Here is a 17,437-nt window from a genome sequence, read left to right as displayed (position 1 = left end):
TGGCCAGAAAGGGAAGTACATTTCTGCCTTCTGTCTAGGAATAATGCCAAAATGTCCTCCATTTTGAGCATGAATAAGAAACATTTTTTTACATTTGTCTCGGTTTGGAGGTTGACAGTTATGGTTTTCACATGACGTTGAGCACATACCGCTTAGAATCCAACAGGAAAGTGACATGAACCAGGAAATAAGCATTTTCGGGAAAGTATTGGAAATTCATTTCCATTTCATTCACGAATTCGCTTTCTTGAAGGGGTTGGTTGGTGAGGGCCAATTGTGTTAGTGTGAAAGCTACTTGTTGTGGTTCATTCATGGGATCCTCCATGTTTTTGTGTTTGTTGCCAGATTTCCCATGGTTCTTTGGGGAGAGTTTACTTCCAGTGCTGTGGAATAAGTAAAATGAGTACAATAAGTACCCACCCTCCTTTGCAGCCAGAGCTCTTAAAACAAACAGCTGATGAGCGATCCCCAAATTGTCCCCTTGAAAGGATTTTGGACTTCAGCTCCCAGAATCCCAGGCTATTGCCCAACATGGCTGAGGCTTCTGGGAGCTGAAGTCCAAAATCCCATAAAGGGGATCACTTCAGTCTTCCATCCAAGCCAGAGCTCTTAAAGAAACAGCTACTGAGATATATACTGAGATATAATATTATATCAAAATCTCAATATAAAAATAACCTTGTTACAGATGCTTACAAAGTATTAAGAGAAAAAACAGATGTAAAACTAGTTCTGTTAGTTAAAATGAACCTGTGTGTGTCTCTCTGTCTCCTGCTTCAGCCTTTCCCAATAGCCAGGGCTCTTAAAAAATGAACAGCTGCTGAGGGAAGGCAGGGACACACAAACACACACACAGGTCTGTTGCGTGTGAAAATCATTTGTGCATCTGATCGCTTTTCCAGGATGCGCGTGCTTTTGTCATTATCGGGATGGAGGCGTATTTGGTCCCGTTGTGCGAAAACCATCCACGCATTTGCACACAAGTGCCGGTTAATCTTGGATTCTGCACGGGATAACAGCGCTTTGCGTGTGAAAACCATTTGTGTGATTGCGAGTTAATAATGGGTCCTTGCAATTTTCTCCGTGTGATAAATTCCATAAGAGAGGAATCTCAGAGGCGCAAGCCAGGTTCAGGAAAGGAAGAGGCACTGGGGCCCACATTGCTGACATACAAAACACTGAACAATCCCAGAAGAAAACGAGCATGTCCTTTATATAGACTATATAGCAAAGCCTTCGACTACATAGTGGTCCCCAAACTGGGCCCTTTAAGCTCCCAGGAGCCTCAGCCACGTTGGGCAATAGCCTGGGATTCTGGGAGCTGGAGTCCAAAAGTCTTTAAAGGGCACAGTTTGGGGGAACCACTGAATGGCTGAAGGCTAGGAAATGCTGTGAGGGAATTCGCCTTCTCTCTCATGAGGGCTCTGGGGCAACAACAAAGTACAGTCTTTAGAGCAGTGGTCCCCAAACTGTGCCCTTTAAGAGACTTTGGACTTCAGCTCCCAGGAGCCTCAGCCATGCTGGGCAATAGCCTGGGATTCTGGGAGCTGGAGTCCAAACTTCCCTTTAAAAGAGCACAGTGTGGGGGAACCACTGGCATAGATCAAGAAAGGTGATATAGAACGCCCTTAAAGACATGGTGCCAACTCAACTGAGATTTTGATGAATTTCCTAGGTAAGGATAAACCCGGAAACTCGCTGGAGCAGCAAAGACGGGGGGGGGGAGCGGGCCTCTCTATATTTACTAAGTTTATAATCTATGGGTTAAAGGTCTTAAGACTCCTATGCCTTGGCCTGCTATTGGCTAACCAGAGGGAGGGGAGGGGGTGTAACTAGGAGGCGCGAGATCAGGTGGACCAATCCGAAGGGAGGGGGCGTGGCCGGGCGCGAGGCGTTTCTCGGCAGCGGTTGGAAGTCAGAGATAAGGCCGCAAATGGCGGCGGCGACGGAGGCCGTGAGGGCTCTGCTTAGGAACAGACGCTGCGTCTCCGCAGTGGCTTCGCGTTCCTTTGACAAAATGGCGGCCGGCCCGAGCCGGAGTCCTTCTCCTCCTCCTTGCGAGGCGGGCGAGGCCCCGAAGTGGCTGGGGGCGCTCCGCTTCGACAACCGGGCGCTGAGGGCGCTGCCGCTGGACCCGAGCGAGGAGAACGTGCCGCGGCCGGTGCCGGGCGCCTGTTTCTCTCGGGTGCGTCCGACGCCGGTGACCCACCCGAGGCTGGTGGCCATGTCCCTGCCTGCGCTGTCCCTGCTGGGCCTGAGGGAGCCGGAGGCGGAGGAGGAGAAGGAGGCGGCGGCGCTGTACTTCAGCGGGAACCGTCTCCTCCCCGGCGCCGACCCCGCCGCCCACTGCTACTGCGGGCACCAGTTCGGGAGCTTCGCCGGGCAGCTGGGCGACGGCGCCGCCATCTACCTGGGAGAAGTGCTCGGCCCCCGCGGAGAGCGATGGGAGCTCCAGCTCAAGGGCGCCGGGCTCACCCCCTTCTCCCGGTGAGAGAGAGAGAGAGAGAGAAGGAGGAACAGCGCTGGAAGGGAAGGCAGGGGGAAGAATAGTAACAACAACAACAATAATAATAATAATAATAATGATAGGGAGTCAGGATGCAAAACAGCAACGATAATAACGTATAATGTAAAGTAATAATAATAATAATGCATTACAATGTATAATGCAAAGCAATAATTGATAATGACGTATGAGGCAAGGTAATATTAACAACACATCATCATCATGTATAATGCAAAATAAGAATGATTAATAATATATAATGCAAAGTAGTAATAATGTGTAATAATGTATAATGCATAATAATAATAATAATAATAATAATAATACAAAGCTATATATGATGGAAAGATATAAATGAACCTCTGGCCATTTTCTGTTTTGGCATTTATTTCGGGAGCGGCGATAACAATGCAAAACGATAATAAGCCCCTTTCGCTTTGAGAAGCCAACTCAGCTGTTATGAGCTGTTATTTGGACTTATTCTGCAGGTTTTCCTCTCCTGCCTTTTCTCCTAAAGTCAGCCAAGGCTGAATCTGCACTGCGGAATTAACACAGTTTGACGCCACTTTAACTGTCATGGTGTCACCAGAGCTCTCTGACAGAGAAGGCAAAACGGCATGCAAAGCTACCGATCCCAGGATTCCCTGGCATTGAGCCAGGGCGGCTAAAGTGGTGTCAGACGGGATGCAGCCTTTGTGATTTATGCAAGCCTTCTCTTATTAAGCAAACCATCTTAGGAAAGTTTGTCTTCATGATATTTTAGATCACATCTCCCATAATTGCCTGATATGGGCAGTGCTTGACTGGGGCTTCTGGGAGTTCATGTCCCATTTGGGGAGAAAGGTGGGATATACATCTCATAAAAGTCCAAAACATCTTGCTGTGAACCCTGTCCTGAGGGTTATTTTATGCTTCACAATTGCTCCAGAGGCTGTTTATCTAAAATTATTGAACAATTTAAAGGGCAGGATCCCAGCAAGGGATTCTTACGTATGGAGGATTAGTACTTTGAGTTATGGCAGTGTGGATCAATTAGAAAAGTTACATTTAGTTGAAGCATGGGGTTCTACATTGCACTAATACTGAACATAAATAGCCCATACTCCATGCTATCCTCTCTTTGCACAAAATTAATTCCTAAGTTCTATGTGAAAGGTTACAATTTGTTATTGTTTTTGGTTATACTATACTATGTTGTATATCTGTTGGTAAAGGGCATATTTAAAGTTAACTTATCAAATAGCAGTAGTTTGCCACTAATTCAGTGGAATTTACTTTTGAGACAATCTGTGTAGGACTTTACTATAAAACAACTAGATATTGTTTATTCCCTGTTTTATTTCTCCTACAGTGAAGTACTTCATCACTTAAATAACTTGCTGTTCAGGACTTTTGATTGAAATACATAACAGTTGTTTGATATTTGATGCATGGAAAATTTCTTCCTTCTCATATGGAGGGGGGGGGGGGGTGAAGGACCTGTGACTAAGCAATGCTCACTTGTATCTCTTGTCTTTTATGAATTTCAGACAGGCAGACGGCCGTAAAGTTTTGCGATCGAGCATAAGAGAATTCCTTTGCAGCGAAGCCATGTTTCACCTTGGGATACCCACAACCAGAGCCGGGACCTGTGTAACGTCCGATTCAGAAGTTGTCCGGGACGTTTTTTATGATGGAAATCCAAAGAAAGAAAAGTGTACAGTTGTCCTGAGAATAGCCCCAACGTTTATTAGGTAAACAGGCCAGTTGGGTTTAAATCAGATATTCTGTGTGTCTTAAGTGTGTTCTAGATAGTCAACCAGTAGCAGTTTGAGCACTGGACTGTAACTGGAAAACAGGATTCAAATCCCTGGTCAGCCAATGAAACCAACTAAGTACACTTTGAGCAGTCATATTCTCTCAGCTTCAGAGGATGGCAATGGCAACCCCCCCTTTGAAGAAACATGCCAAGAAAACCCTGCGATGGGTCGCCATAAGTCGGAAATGGCTTGAAGGCACACAACAACAAAGAGTACAGTATATGCTTCGTATACCTGGAGTGTTTGTTCTGATTGTAAATATTTAGCTTTGGAGCTTTCTAACTTCCAAGTGCAAGCAGTGAGAAAATGTGTTCATTAAACTGTAATGACTTTATACAGATTAACTGGTTTCTGTTTGTAATGCTCTCCTGGGTCAAATCTTAAATTTCAGAGAATTTTTCTTTTCCTGTGTAAGACTAAAACATCAAAGATGTCTAGCTTGCAGTTTGACTCTTGAAACACCATTCAATTACTTGTATAATTGTTGATTGATACGATACAGGTATAATTCAGTTAACAAAGCAGATGTGTTCCTAGGCTTTACTTTAACAGAAACCTTTGTACTAGAGGTGGAAATAACATGGTCTTGGGACAGTTTCCTACGCCACAAAAAAGAACAGCAATCCCAGCATGTTTCAGTAAACTTTTTATTCAAAACTAATACTGTATACATGCGAAATGGTTAAACTTCATTGCATTGTTTACTGCAGACATACTGCTGCAACTCAACACTGAAAGTCTGTCTTTTTCCAGCTCTCCTTCACCATGTTCCCAGTGCCAGTGCTTCAAAATACTTTCTGGTAGCCAGAAGATAAGAAAAAGAGGTGGAGATTAAGCTAGATTGTAATAAAAAGTTTCTTTGTCACAGGCTTTGTTAACTGATGTATTCCTGTACAGTCGGCCCTCCTTATACACAGATTTTTTTATACACGGATTCAAGCATCCACGGTTTGAAAATGTTCAAAACAAGTATAAATTTCAAATATCAAACCTTGATTTTCCATTTTTTATATGAGACACCGTTTTGCTATGTCATATCTAATGGGACGTGATCATCCACGGATTTTGTTATCCACGGGGGATCTTGGAACCAAACCCCAGTGTATAACAAGAGTCCACTGTACTTACAAAGCGCATATTTTAAATGCAGTGAACATGATGATTAGGCTTGCAGATATATTATTCTGTTAAAATGTTACTATAGTACCACCTTGTGATAAGATACAGCTCCTGTCATCCAAAGACAGCAAGCTAGCTAGACATGATGACAGTTGTAGGCCAGCGCATCTGCAGGAATCGGCTTGGAGAAAGCTGCTGTAGTATTGCATATTAATTCTGAAAATCAGATATGAGAATCACAAGGCGACAAAGGCCATTTTTGCTTCCCACCCACCTCCCTTGCAAAAGAAAGAAATCTAGCAAAGAAAGACTAATTGCTATTGCTTCAGGGTTTTTCCTCTAAAGGAAATGTAACCCCTCCCACTACATTTTTAGCAAGTGTGTTTAAAACCCTGTTTTTAGAAAGATATAAATGAACCTCTGGCCATTTTCTGTTTTGGTATTTATCTCGGGGAGGCAGAGATATTTGCAGGGCTCAGTGGGTCCCTTAGACCCTGTCTCTGTCGTAGATGCTGTCAAAAGGGAATTTGTTTCCTGTTTTAGTTGGGGCAAAATTAAAATAAAAGGGGGAAAATCTTAATGAAATTTGATAAGGAAAAAACAAATATTGATATCCTAAGAACTGAGTTCAGTAGCAAGGGCCCTAAATACCCTAAAAGCCCCAGATCCTGTCTGGTCTTGAACACTAAGCAGATTCAGCCCTGGTTATTACGTAGATGGAAGACTCCCAATGAATATCAGGAGATGTAAGCTGTATTTCAGAGACAGGAACTGGCAAAACCATCTCTGAGGACAATATCATACTACACTGTTACAGTACTATTATTCCACGTTTAATGAACTGCAAATCCCAGGATTCCACAGGAAGCAGCCGTAGCAGTTAAAAGTGGAATAATAGCGCTATAAAAGTGTAGTGTGATATTGTGAATATTCCTTGCCTAAAAAGGCCTGTGAAATTCATGCGGTTGCCATAACACAACGAACAATTCTTTTATTTTAAACAGGTTTGGATCATTTGAAATTTTTAAACCTGCCGATGAATATACAGGACGTAAAGGACCCAGCGTCAATAGAAATGACATCCGAATACAAATGCTTGATTATGTGATCAGTACTTTTTATCCAGAGATTCTGGAAATGCACTCAGATAATAATGTTCAGAGGAATGCTGCTTTCTTCCGGGAGGTAAGATAGCCACTATCTGATAATTTAAATGTTTTGTAGGTTTGTATCTTCCTTTTTATCCAAATTCTCTTGTTGGTTATTATGGTTAAGAGTTGGACACTCCTCCCAAGGGACGTTCTTGCCTTAATACTTCACCTAGGTCACCCACACTCAAACCTGTTGATAGAGGTACTGCACCATGCTGGCTCTCAACTCCTATATGAATGTCTGAATAGCATTAATTTTCTGATTTGTTGTATATGAAGGGCAACTTACTGTTTTTTTTTAAAAAAAGAGATTTTCATTTTGCTTTGGATTTTTAAAGATGAATGTTCCTGAGATTCATTTTTTCATTCCAGATTTGTGTCATGCAGTTCTGGGATGGATGTGTGCTTCAGGTTTTCTAAACTGCTTTTGCTCATTATATAGCTGAAGGCTCTTGTGGCTCAGCAGTAGTAGACCTCTTGGTGTGTTCTTACTGGATTTAAGGCTTCTGCAGCTCCCTGTAATGCAGGCAGCGGTCTGGTTTTAAAAGTTTTATTCACCTAATAAAAGTATAATTGAGTAAATGACTTTTTTTTAACCATACTTCACGTGTATTTCTTAGTCAAAAACTAGTGTAGTCTTGGGTTGTCTGATCTTAATAATGTATGAATTTGTTATACAGTCCTTTTAAAAAAGGATCACCACTGTAAACAAGTCAGATGTTTAGTGACCAAAACAACCAACCAAACACAGAGTTCGAAAAAGCAGTTCATAGTGCCACCCCTGTACAAGGGTAACCACTAAAAAAGAGAGACTTTATTAGCCATTGAAATGATGGAACCATAGGTAATACCATACTTGAATATATGTACATGAAAGATGCTCAATTTTTGTAACTGTTTAGTCTTTAAAATATAGTTATGCAGTGTGTAAGACGACAAATAGATAGTAGCTTGAAAACTTTTTTAAATTAAGGTAACAAGACGGACAGCAAGGATGGTTGCTGAGTGGCAGTGTGTTGGATTTTGCCATGGTGTGCTCAACACTGATAATATGAGCATAGTCGGACTCACAATTGACTATGGACCTTTTGGATGTATGGACAGGTTAGTGTAGCTTGTTGGTTAAAACATATAAATGTTTGTATTGACTATGCAAAATAGCACACAATCTTTTTTCAATGTTTTATTTATTAGTAATATATTTTATGATGGACTCCTAAATATTTTCCTGTAATATTTAAATATTGAAAATAATAGAATTTGGAATAATTCAGCTTTTTGTTGCAGCATTAATCTTACCAAACTTGTCAAATATCACGAATTTATGCGTGTCATCTAGCCTTTTGACTTAAATTTATATTTGATTAACTGATCTCAGGTCAAATTATTGCATAGAATTGCAGAACCGTGCTTTGTGGAATATAGTAATCCTAAAATACACGCTTTTCAAATGCAGGTTTTTATTTATTTATTTATTTATTTATTTATTTATTTATTTATTTCATTTGTATGCTGTCTTTCTCCCAGAAGGGACCCAAGGCAGCTCACAAACAATCCCTTATCCAAAAAGTAGAAATCCAGAATGCTCCAAAATCCCTTTTTCCCCGTGAGTGTCTGAGATACCTCTGCTTTCTGATAGTTCAGTGTACACAGACTTAATTTCATGCACAAAATTATTAAAAATATTGTATAAGATTACCTTCAGGCTATGTGTATAAGGTATATATGAAACATAAATGAATTTCATGTTTAGCCCATCTCCAAGATACCTTATTATGTATATGCAAATATTTCAAAATCCAAAAAAATCTGAAATCCAAATCACTTCTGGGCCTAGCATTTTGGATAATGGATACTCAATCTGTGGTTTCTTATGTGTCTATTTAGTGATTGTTGTATCATTATTATAAGCCAAACCTTGTGCTGAATGTTTCTCTTTGTAGATACGATCCTGAACATATTTGCAATGGATCTGACAACACAGGACGCTATGCTTATAATAAACAACCAGACATTTGTAAATGGAATCTAGGCAAACTTGCTGAAGCCCTAGTCCCAGAACTTCCAATGGAGATCAGTGCACCCATTCTGGAAGAAGAATATGATGCAGAATTTGAGAAACATTATTTGCAGATTATGAGAAAGAAGCTAGGATTCATTCAGCTTCAGTTAGATGATGATGATAAATTGGTTTCTGACTTCTTAGAAACTATGCATGTTACAGGTTAGTGTTGATTGTACAATCCAATATGTTGTTAAAAATTGAATCAAAATCTGATGCACACTCTTGTGTGACTGAATATAAAGTTTTTATTAAATCTATTTCACAGGTGCAGATTTTACAAATACTTTCCGCTTGCTGAGTTCTTTCCCAACAGAGTCAGATCCTTTAAAAGTAGAAGACTTCTTAGATAAGATTTCAAAACAATGTGCATCTTTAGAAGAACTTAAAGTTGCTTACAGACCTCAAATGGATCCCAGGTATATTGAACTGTGATCCTGTGGCATGAGTAGGGGGTGCTTTGTTTTCAGGTTTTAAATTTGTTTATTCTCCTGGGTGGGAAAAAGGTATGTGTTGCACAAGCTAAGTTGTGAACATAGCAATAACAGCTCCTTAATTTGTTTTCTATTCTGGTTATAGAGTAATGGGGTTTTTCTGGTAAGGATGTCTTTTCAAATTTTGTCAAATTTTAGCAACTTCTTTGTAAAGGAGAAAAGCAGTATTTTGAATATACAAATAGAAATATAATGAGATATTTCTCCATATTAATTTTCAGCTGGTTCAGTAACTAAAGAGGAAGGAGAATTGAGGCGATTGGGCAAAATGTCTTAAGAAGGTGGATAATAATGGTCCCTGTTTTAAAATTTAAGCCATTTTAGTGATTACTTTGAAGTTAAGATTCAAAAGTGAAAGTTGGCTCTCATTTTGGATGTAACAGGATAACAGCAAAGTTAGACTCAGGCATTTGTCACAGTTAAAATCTACATGTCGGCTTGCTTCTGTTAAAAATACGTTTTGAGGTTAGAAACATCTATGCTGCCAAAGTATACTATTTCAGTATGCAGTATATTGAATAAATCTATCAAACTTGCAATCTCTAACTATGGTCATTAATTTCTGACAGTGTAATTTCTTCCTCCTTTTCTAGACAACTTTCAATGATGCTGATGTTAGCACAGTCTAATCCACAACTATTTGCTTTAATTGGAACAAAATCCAATATAAATAAAGAATTGGAACGCATAGAACAGTTCTCTAAACTGCAGCAGTTAACAACATCTGACATACTAAGTAGAAATAAAGGACACTGGAAAGACTGGTTGCAGAAATACAGGTGAGTATGACTTAATACATTCCACTTATTTCAGCAGAATTAGTGAATCTTTTTTAAAATAAATAAATAAAAAATATTAGTACACCATGTATTCCTTTATCTCTGTACTGTAAAATGCAGGTGTTCTTTTATTAATATTTACTGCTATAATTATATATAAAACTTTATATTTTATACTACAGCATTTATTACCATGGTTTAGTTCAAGTAAGGTATTTTATTTAAATAGTCATATCGAAGTGTTTTTCTTAATAAGCTAATGTCTCCTTAGGGTCGCTATAAGTCAGAAATGACATGAAGGCACACAGCAATAAAAATAAGTTTTCAAGGATGAAATCTTAATATTTAATATTGGATATCACAGTAGGGTGCTAATGTTGTTCTCAAGCTCCTTTGTCTAAACAAAAGTATTATTGTGTTTCAGAAACCTGATTTTAAAGGTGCTTTTAAAAAATAAAAGCATCTTCCATCAGATTAGGCACCCTCATTTTACTTCTGCTTTTGTTTTCAGAGCTCGGCTAGAAAAAGAAATGGAAAATGTTAGCAGTGTTGATAGCTGGCATGCCGAACATGTGAAAATTATGAATTCAAACAATCCAAAATATATTTTAAGAAACTACATTGCTCAAAATGCAATAGAGGCAGCAGAAAACGGTGACTTCACGGAGGTAAATAGTGCTGCTCAATCATACGAAGTAAATCTGATAAACAAATTAAAATAAAACTTGACAGCCCCAGAGGCCAAATCATAATATAAAAATACATAGTAATTAAGAAAAATAAAATTCAGTGTTTGCTGGAATGTGTTTTTCTCCCTCTTTCGCAGGTTGAGAAAGTCTTGAAACTCTTAGAAAAGCCATATGAAGACACAGAATGTTACAGTGAGGTAACTGGAGAAACTGAAGAAGAAGATGCTGTTGGTGCTGCTGCTGCCTGCAGTTCAACAACGCAGAGAAGAGTGCCATATAGCAGTAAACCTCCACTCTGGGCTTCAGGACTCTGTGTTACATGATCATCGTAACTGCCTTGGTAGTATTTTCCACGAAGAGGTCTTGAACTTCTCACTAGTGGAGAGTGCAGCAAGGCACAACAGAAGTGCTATTAGATCTCAAACAGATTATTTGGATGTATTCACAGTCTCATCAGAGCCATGTCCATTTTATCAGAAATGACAATCGGCTGTCTCGGAGAGAGGCCAAATTTTAATTTTCTTACCATCGTGCACAAAGTGATTTTATATTTTTATGCACAATTTTCTGTGAACTATCCAAACAAAATCTGTGTTTTTGAAGACAAAAATAGAAAACCAGTTGTTGGATGTATTTTTGTCTGAAAATGAATCAATAGTACTTCTGGCTAATGTTTATAAAACTTTTCTTATGCAGGGATATTTTGATTCTCTCTCAGTGGGGGTGACTTTAAATGCGCCATTGCTTATTTGAAGCTGTGTTTCATTTAAATATGTAGTTCATTTATTCTGAACCTTTATGTTTATATCATGTTTTAGAGACATTGTCATTGAGGCAGAGATAGCAATAATGTGCATTCCAAAAAAGAATGGAAGCAGTTAAGGAAAAAAAAAGTTTCAGGTTCACTGCAGTATGTATGATCATTTTCAGATAGAATCATGAGTATAAAGAAGCATGTGTCCCTCAAATCTTCTCTAGTTAGGTTGGGAAGTAAACATGCAAGTGGATCCTCTGCTTGTGGTTCAGGGCTGAATCCATGCTTCTGCATTTGTGCATGCAATGCATTTCACTGGATCTGGAACAGCTAGTGCAATCCTCCTTCCCAAGGGATATTCACTGTTAGTGACACCAGTTAATTGCTGAATATTTGAAGTAACGAAATCACACTGTCCCACTTCTGTCCTTTTACAGGCTGTGGGTGATCAGTTTGATGATTTTTCTTGCCCAATCGGTTCCTGTCTGTGTGGGATCAGCCAAGTACTGCTTATTGTCTAAACCTGGCACTCTGACATGTTTTGACCCTGACAGGCCAGAGAAATTAGCTGTAAACCATAGTACTAGGTTTACAGAGGACAGTAAACAAACTATGAACATGTGTGTGGTACGTTTAGCTGTTCTTGCAGCGGGAGCATTCGGGTGCTTACAATAAGCCATAATGTGCAAGCCTAGCTAAATATGGTATATGATAACATTGTGCAATTTTAAACTATATTTCTCCCAAATGGAATGTTTTGTCAAAATGTGGAGAATCCCTTAGTATTTAAACAAGGTCTTCCACATTCAGATTTTGTGTGTTTTCACACCTGCATCTTCTCAAGCAGATTATTTCTTATTTTTCAACTTCACTACCTCAAGAAAGCTTTTTGTTCTCATCACAATTGCACAATCATATTTGAATAGCATTTGAACATTGAAAAAGTAGCATGCTTAGTGTGTATCTATCTCAGTCAGAAACTTCAAAAATGTAATTATTCTCTAGATTGCAGAGGAGGAATTCACACATTCCTCCATTGCTATGTGTTTCCTCCATCATTGCTCTGAGACAGGCAGGGAAATTATGTGCCTTGAACCTGAAATCTGATTGATACTGTATGTGTGGCCAGCTCCTCTTCCTTGTCTTTACTCCTCTGTTTTAGCTTGAGTCAGTTACCTTTTCTTTTGTGCACTGTCTTAGCTTTTTAAAGGATTTCTTGCCTTCTTTTTTCTCCCATTTTCTTTTTCTGCTTACCTGATTTGACTGGGAGACAAACGTGGCATTCCTTTAGAGAGGAAGAAGAATATAGTCCAAACTATTCTGACAAAGCCCCTGAAATAGACTCTACAGACATTCTGAAAGAGCTTTCCCAGTTAGCTCCTCAAGCCACTGTTTCTGTGCCTGTGCTGGAGCTCTCAGGAGGGCAGAGCTCAACAGTGATTCTAGTCCATGTGGACTGTGCTAGTGAGGATGATGCAGTAGACAGCCTTTTGGACAATTGAACACTGAACTCATCTTACCATACAATATCTCATCTCTCTTGGAACACCAAGATATCCAAGAACTTGGTGAAATAAACCAGGGCACAAAAAAGGAATTACCTGTCAAATCACCCCAGTACACCTTCCCAACGTATCTCATATGAATCACCTGCCATTTTTTGCCGCATTTCTTCTGTGTGTTTACCTGTCATTGCGACGAGGACTGGAACAGATATTGTTGTGATTGAATTATGCCTTTCAGAAGTGTGTAGCCACAGAATCAAGACAATTTATATTAGCCTCAGCAGCAGCCATAGTTCAGTCCTTAAAGGTAGAACAAGTTCACATCTTCTTTTTCCAGCTGATTTTTCCCCCTCTCAAGCTGATGGTTACACAAGCTGGCAGCAGGGTCTGGGAACTCCTCTTGTTGGTATCCCCAGCAGCTTCATTACTGTTCTGCATAATAAGCAGACAAGTGCCTCCTGGATTGTTTCCTACAACTATTAAAAGATATTTCATCTGAAGCCTATTTCTATCCAGAAAATAAAGGTTCTGCCCATTTTGTCCTAGGCCCAACCTATAGTACAGAAATCTAGCAGATCCAAAGTCTAAGAAGACATTACTCAGAAAATCTTCCTTACTGTAAGCTTTCTCAGCTTCTGTAAATTATGGGTGCACTTTCATGACTTTTGGGTAAATCTCAAGAGCCACTTAGACCTTTTTGATGTCATAATCTGTGTAGTAGCACTGATCAATATATACAAGGATAATATTTCTCTTTGAGAATAGAAGACTAAAATTAGCCCAAGAAGCAAAAAAGGTGTGATTCCCCAAGGTTGATGTGCATGCTGTGTGTATTTCTTCAGTCTGGAGGACTCAGATTAGAAAAGAAAGAGCAGACATGGTATTCCCACTAGACCAAGAGACTATTGTTCTAGAGTTGGTTCAGCAGGATGGCTTTGAGGATGGCTGATTTTTCCTTCATGATGCCAACCCTTCTGTCCTTGGTCAAGTTTTCCATGCCAATGCAATTGGGCAACAGTTAGCCATCTGGAGGCTAAGCATCAGGTCTTGACAGGCGGAGACTGCTCAGATTTCTACCCTTTTCTTGGTGCTAAGCAGGGGGTTGGACTCAATGACCCATGAGGACACTTCCAACTCCTATGACTGTGTGTTCTATCACCAGGATGTACAAGGTGATATGAAAATATTCACCAACTAGTATAAGTTCAGCTCAATAAATTGTTGAGTAGCATTGCTATCTCAGTGTCTGCATCTTTATCGTGGGCTGAAACCTAAAAATTGAAGAGACCTGTGGCTGCACTGTTGTCAGTATTCTTGAAACCTGGCCTGCCTCTCATCTCACCCTCATTTTTAAGGATTCTTCTGAGGTATTTAAATGATTTCTCTCCTATGGTATATTTGTTTCCATCTTGGACTTTGGTTCCAATTCTTCCCAAACCACTATTTAAAACACTTGGGAAAAATTCACTTCACCTACTATTGTTAAATACTTTTCCTTTTTAGTGGCAGTCACTACTGCACAGCCAATTTCCAAGTTGTCAGCACTATTAGAGAGCAGATGCAGCACCTTTCACAAAGACTTCATTGCACTTCACCTCAATACTTCTTTACTCCCTAAAGATTGTTTTTATTCTTTTCATGTGTCTCAAGAATTAATTTTGCCCTTCTTTGTCCTAGGTTATCTTGCCCATCAGAACAGCTTTGACATAATCTATGTGTTTGCTGCTCTTTAAAGGTTTATATTTCCAGAACAAAACACTTTTGACAGTGAGACTTGCCTTTGTGTCTCCTTTCATCCAGTGTTTCTGGGGCATAAGGGTTTTAAGATCAGTTTGACTTAATAGATCAAAGGCCAATATTAGCTTACAACATTTTTAGCTTAACTAACATTATAGCTCATTCTGCCAGAGCTACTGTTTCAAATACTTTCTGCTCTAATGTCTTATTTTTGGAAATTTGAAGAGCAGCAATCCAGAACACGCCAATGACATTAATCAGACATTGTAAAATAGACAAATTTAAATCTGCTAAGGGCCAAAACAGACCGGAAAAAAACACCGGTTTCATGGGTGTGTGGCATAAGCATGACGCATGCCCTGATGCCACCCCCAAGCTGGCGTCATGCTGCCCCACTGAGTACACAACGGGCGATGTCATGGCGTTTCTGCAGTGCAGCATTTACACACGCCATGCTGCAGAAATTCTGAAAAATCGCCACCACGACGGAAAGGGCACGTTTTATCCACCTTAAATAAGAGCGGCATTTTGCAGCTTTTTGTGGTGGAAGAATGCCGGATTGGGGCCACAGCGTGCAGTTGCCATGGCCCCAATCCAGCATTCAAAGGGACAGCACAGAGTTGTCCCTTTACAGCCGTCTGTTTCAGCCCTAAGGTTGCCTTTTGCAGCCCTGTCATCCTGGAAATGATTGCTAAGTATAAGCAACCATTCCCATCCTTTAGGCACAGTGACGCCTACGTTAAGTTCCACTATGTTTCAGTTTCTCCTTTTGCCAGCCCAGAAGACAAAACATAGGCTGGATTCTGGACTGGTAGAGTTTAAGAATCCATGTTCTCCCGCTGTGACTACTTTGAAGATCCCATTTATGGTGGAGGATGAGATTATTTGGGACTTCCTTTATATCTAAACCTTCTTTCTGTAGGCTGTTTCTATAACTAGGTTGTGAATTGTTATACCAAGATAGCTGTGCTAGGTGACCAACCATCTTCAAGACACATGACTTTCCTGTGTGTTTCTGGGTGGTGATTGGGTGCCACACACTGGATAGATTCCTCCTGTCTTTTCAACCAGCTCAGAATGTACCTTCATGGTAATTACTCAGTGCCTCATAATTCAGAAGTGTAAAACAAGATGTCACTATTTTAATGGGTCAGTTATAGGGTTAGTGTAGTTGCAGTTTAGTACTAGGTTAAAGTAAGTATGATGTACCTTCAAGATATCTTATGTTCATTTGTGGTGTTACTCTGACCAGATATGTCCTTTCTGCCTTCATAATGAATATATAGATTGTTTAGTTAGAAAATCAGTGTGGTTGGTTGATTATGATTGGGAGATGATAAGTGGTGCAAAAAAATATCTGCAAATAAAGATTTTTTTTTCACTTTTCATTATTCATAGTAAGTTTTATTTTTAGTAGGTCTTCTGGCTTTTTACGGTGTTACATACAGATTTAAATAAAAAGCACTCAGGGCAAATGATAGAAATGATATGTCTGTTGCCTGTAAAACAGTTCACTTTAATTGTCTAATTTTGACAATAAATACCACATGAATGTTTTTAATTATGCTTTAAGTCTTGCACTTTATTCTGGAAGGGATCTTCCAAATACTACATAAATTTGCACAGATGTGGAAACCATTACTCTGTTCATTAAAATAAATAAATAAATAACTTTTACCATGTTCACATTAAAATGTCTTTTTTATATTAATAAATTGATGGAATTAACAGATGTCTACTGCATGTGCATATGTGTATTTTAGTTCTATATCAGAGCCATACAGGTGTGAAGATGACTGTATTAGTATGGCAGCTACTTCAAAATGCAAAAATTGCTGTCCAGTATTTCACTTTGGATTTCACATTATTTTACTTTTTAGATCCTACCCTTAAGTTGTTCAAGGTTGTGCACATGAGATGATCAATCTGTAAATCTGTAAATATTTCAGTTTGCAAACTTAGAAGGAGGAAAGTATATATGAATGGAAGCCAATCATCTCTTTATTTTGCTTCCTATTGCCATAAATTATTTTTAATTGGTCATGAGTCCAAAATACAGGGGTGCTATAGATTCGCTAATATATCTTTCACTCTTTCATATATATTTCTGACAGTAATGTGTAGAAATATAGTGCAGAAAATTGTTATGAATGCCATTTTGCATATATTTAGAGGAATTGATACATAATTTGTATATCACCATCAGGATGAAAGATATTTTTACCAGTTAGGATCTTCAACAAAATGATACGTTGCAGATAAATTTTACAGATTTTCAGACCAGCTATTTCTCTCTTATATTCATCTTAAAATCATTTTCCCTTTCCCCGTTCCATTCTGTGCTTTACGTCCTAGCATGCTCATTGGATGGTTAGGATTCTCCTCCATCTTAATATTTTAGTTCTTCAGTCCAGATTTTCCCAAGTCTAACACTTTCCTCTTGTGTGTATGATGCCAGATTGACTGTATGAAGATCGGCACTGTTATTACCATATATTATCTATTTAAAAATATACTCTGCTTTTCAGACTTGATTCTTAAGAGGAGTTGTAACAGCAAATTGATACAATATCTGTAAAATCCATCAATTCCTCCATCAACTTTTCCTCGAACCAGGACTCAAAAGGGAATGTTACAAATAAAGGCATAGATGATTAAAAATGCAAACGTGTAATCAAAACACTATTAAACTAAAAAAATTAAACCATTTAAAATAATGTAAAACAAAGAAAAGCAGGACGGCACGCTAAAAAACCTTTTTCTTGTAAACAGTCAAATCCCAATAGTCTGCTGGAATAAAAAGGCCTTCACCTGCAGAAGAAAAAGCCAACAAAGGAGGAGC

The 17,437-nt window shown here is 39.1% G+C and overlaps 1 protein-coding gene across 1 annotated transcript; it reads left to right on the top strand.

Annotated features, from left to right (window-relative positions):
- Positions 1-1,906: 1,906 nt before the first annotated feature.
- On the top strand, positions 1,907-16,323 carry SELENOO (selenoprotein O). The gene is made up of 9 exons (XM_089524420.1): positions 1,907-2,487; positions 4,036-4,239; positions 6,429-6,609; positions 7,549-7,679; positions 8,519-8,799; positions 8,906-9,056; positions 9,725-9,910; positions 10,422-10,578; positions 10,737-16,323. Exons 1-9 carry the CDS (start codon positions 1,934-1,936, stop codon positions 10,929-10,931), a joined length of 2,040 nt encoding a protein of 679 aa, XP_089380546.1. The 5' UTR covers positions 1,907-1,933; the 3' UTR covers positions 10,932-16,323.
- Positions 16,324-17,437: the final 1,114 nt, after the last annotated feature.

Source organism: Sceloporus occidentalis, unplaced genomic scaffold (assembly GCF_023333645.1).
Source record: "Sceloporus occidentalis isolate IW3139 unplaced genomic scaffold, rSceOcc1.0.p SCAF_5, whole genome shotgun sequence".
NCBI lineage: Eukaryota > Metazoa > Chordata > Lepidosauria > Squamata > Phrynosomatidae > Sceloporus > Sceloporus occidentalis.
The sequence above is the reverse complement of the archived record's forward strand: the minus strand, read 5'-3'. Positions and strand labels throughout refer to the sequence as shown.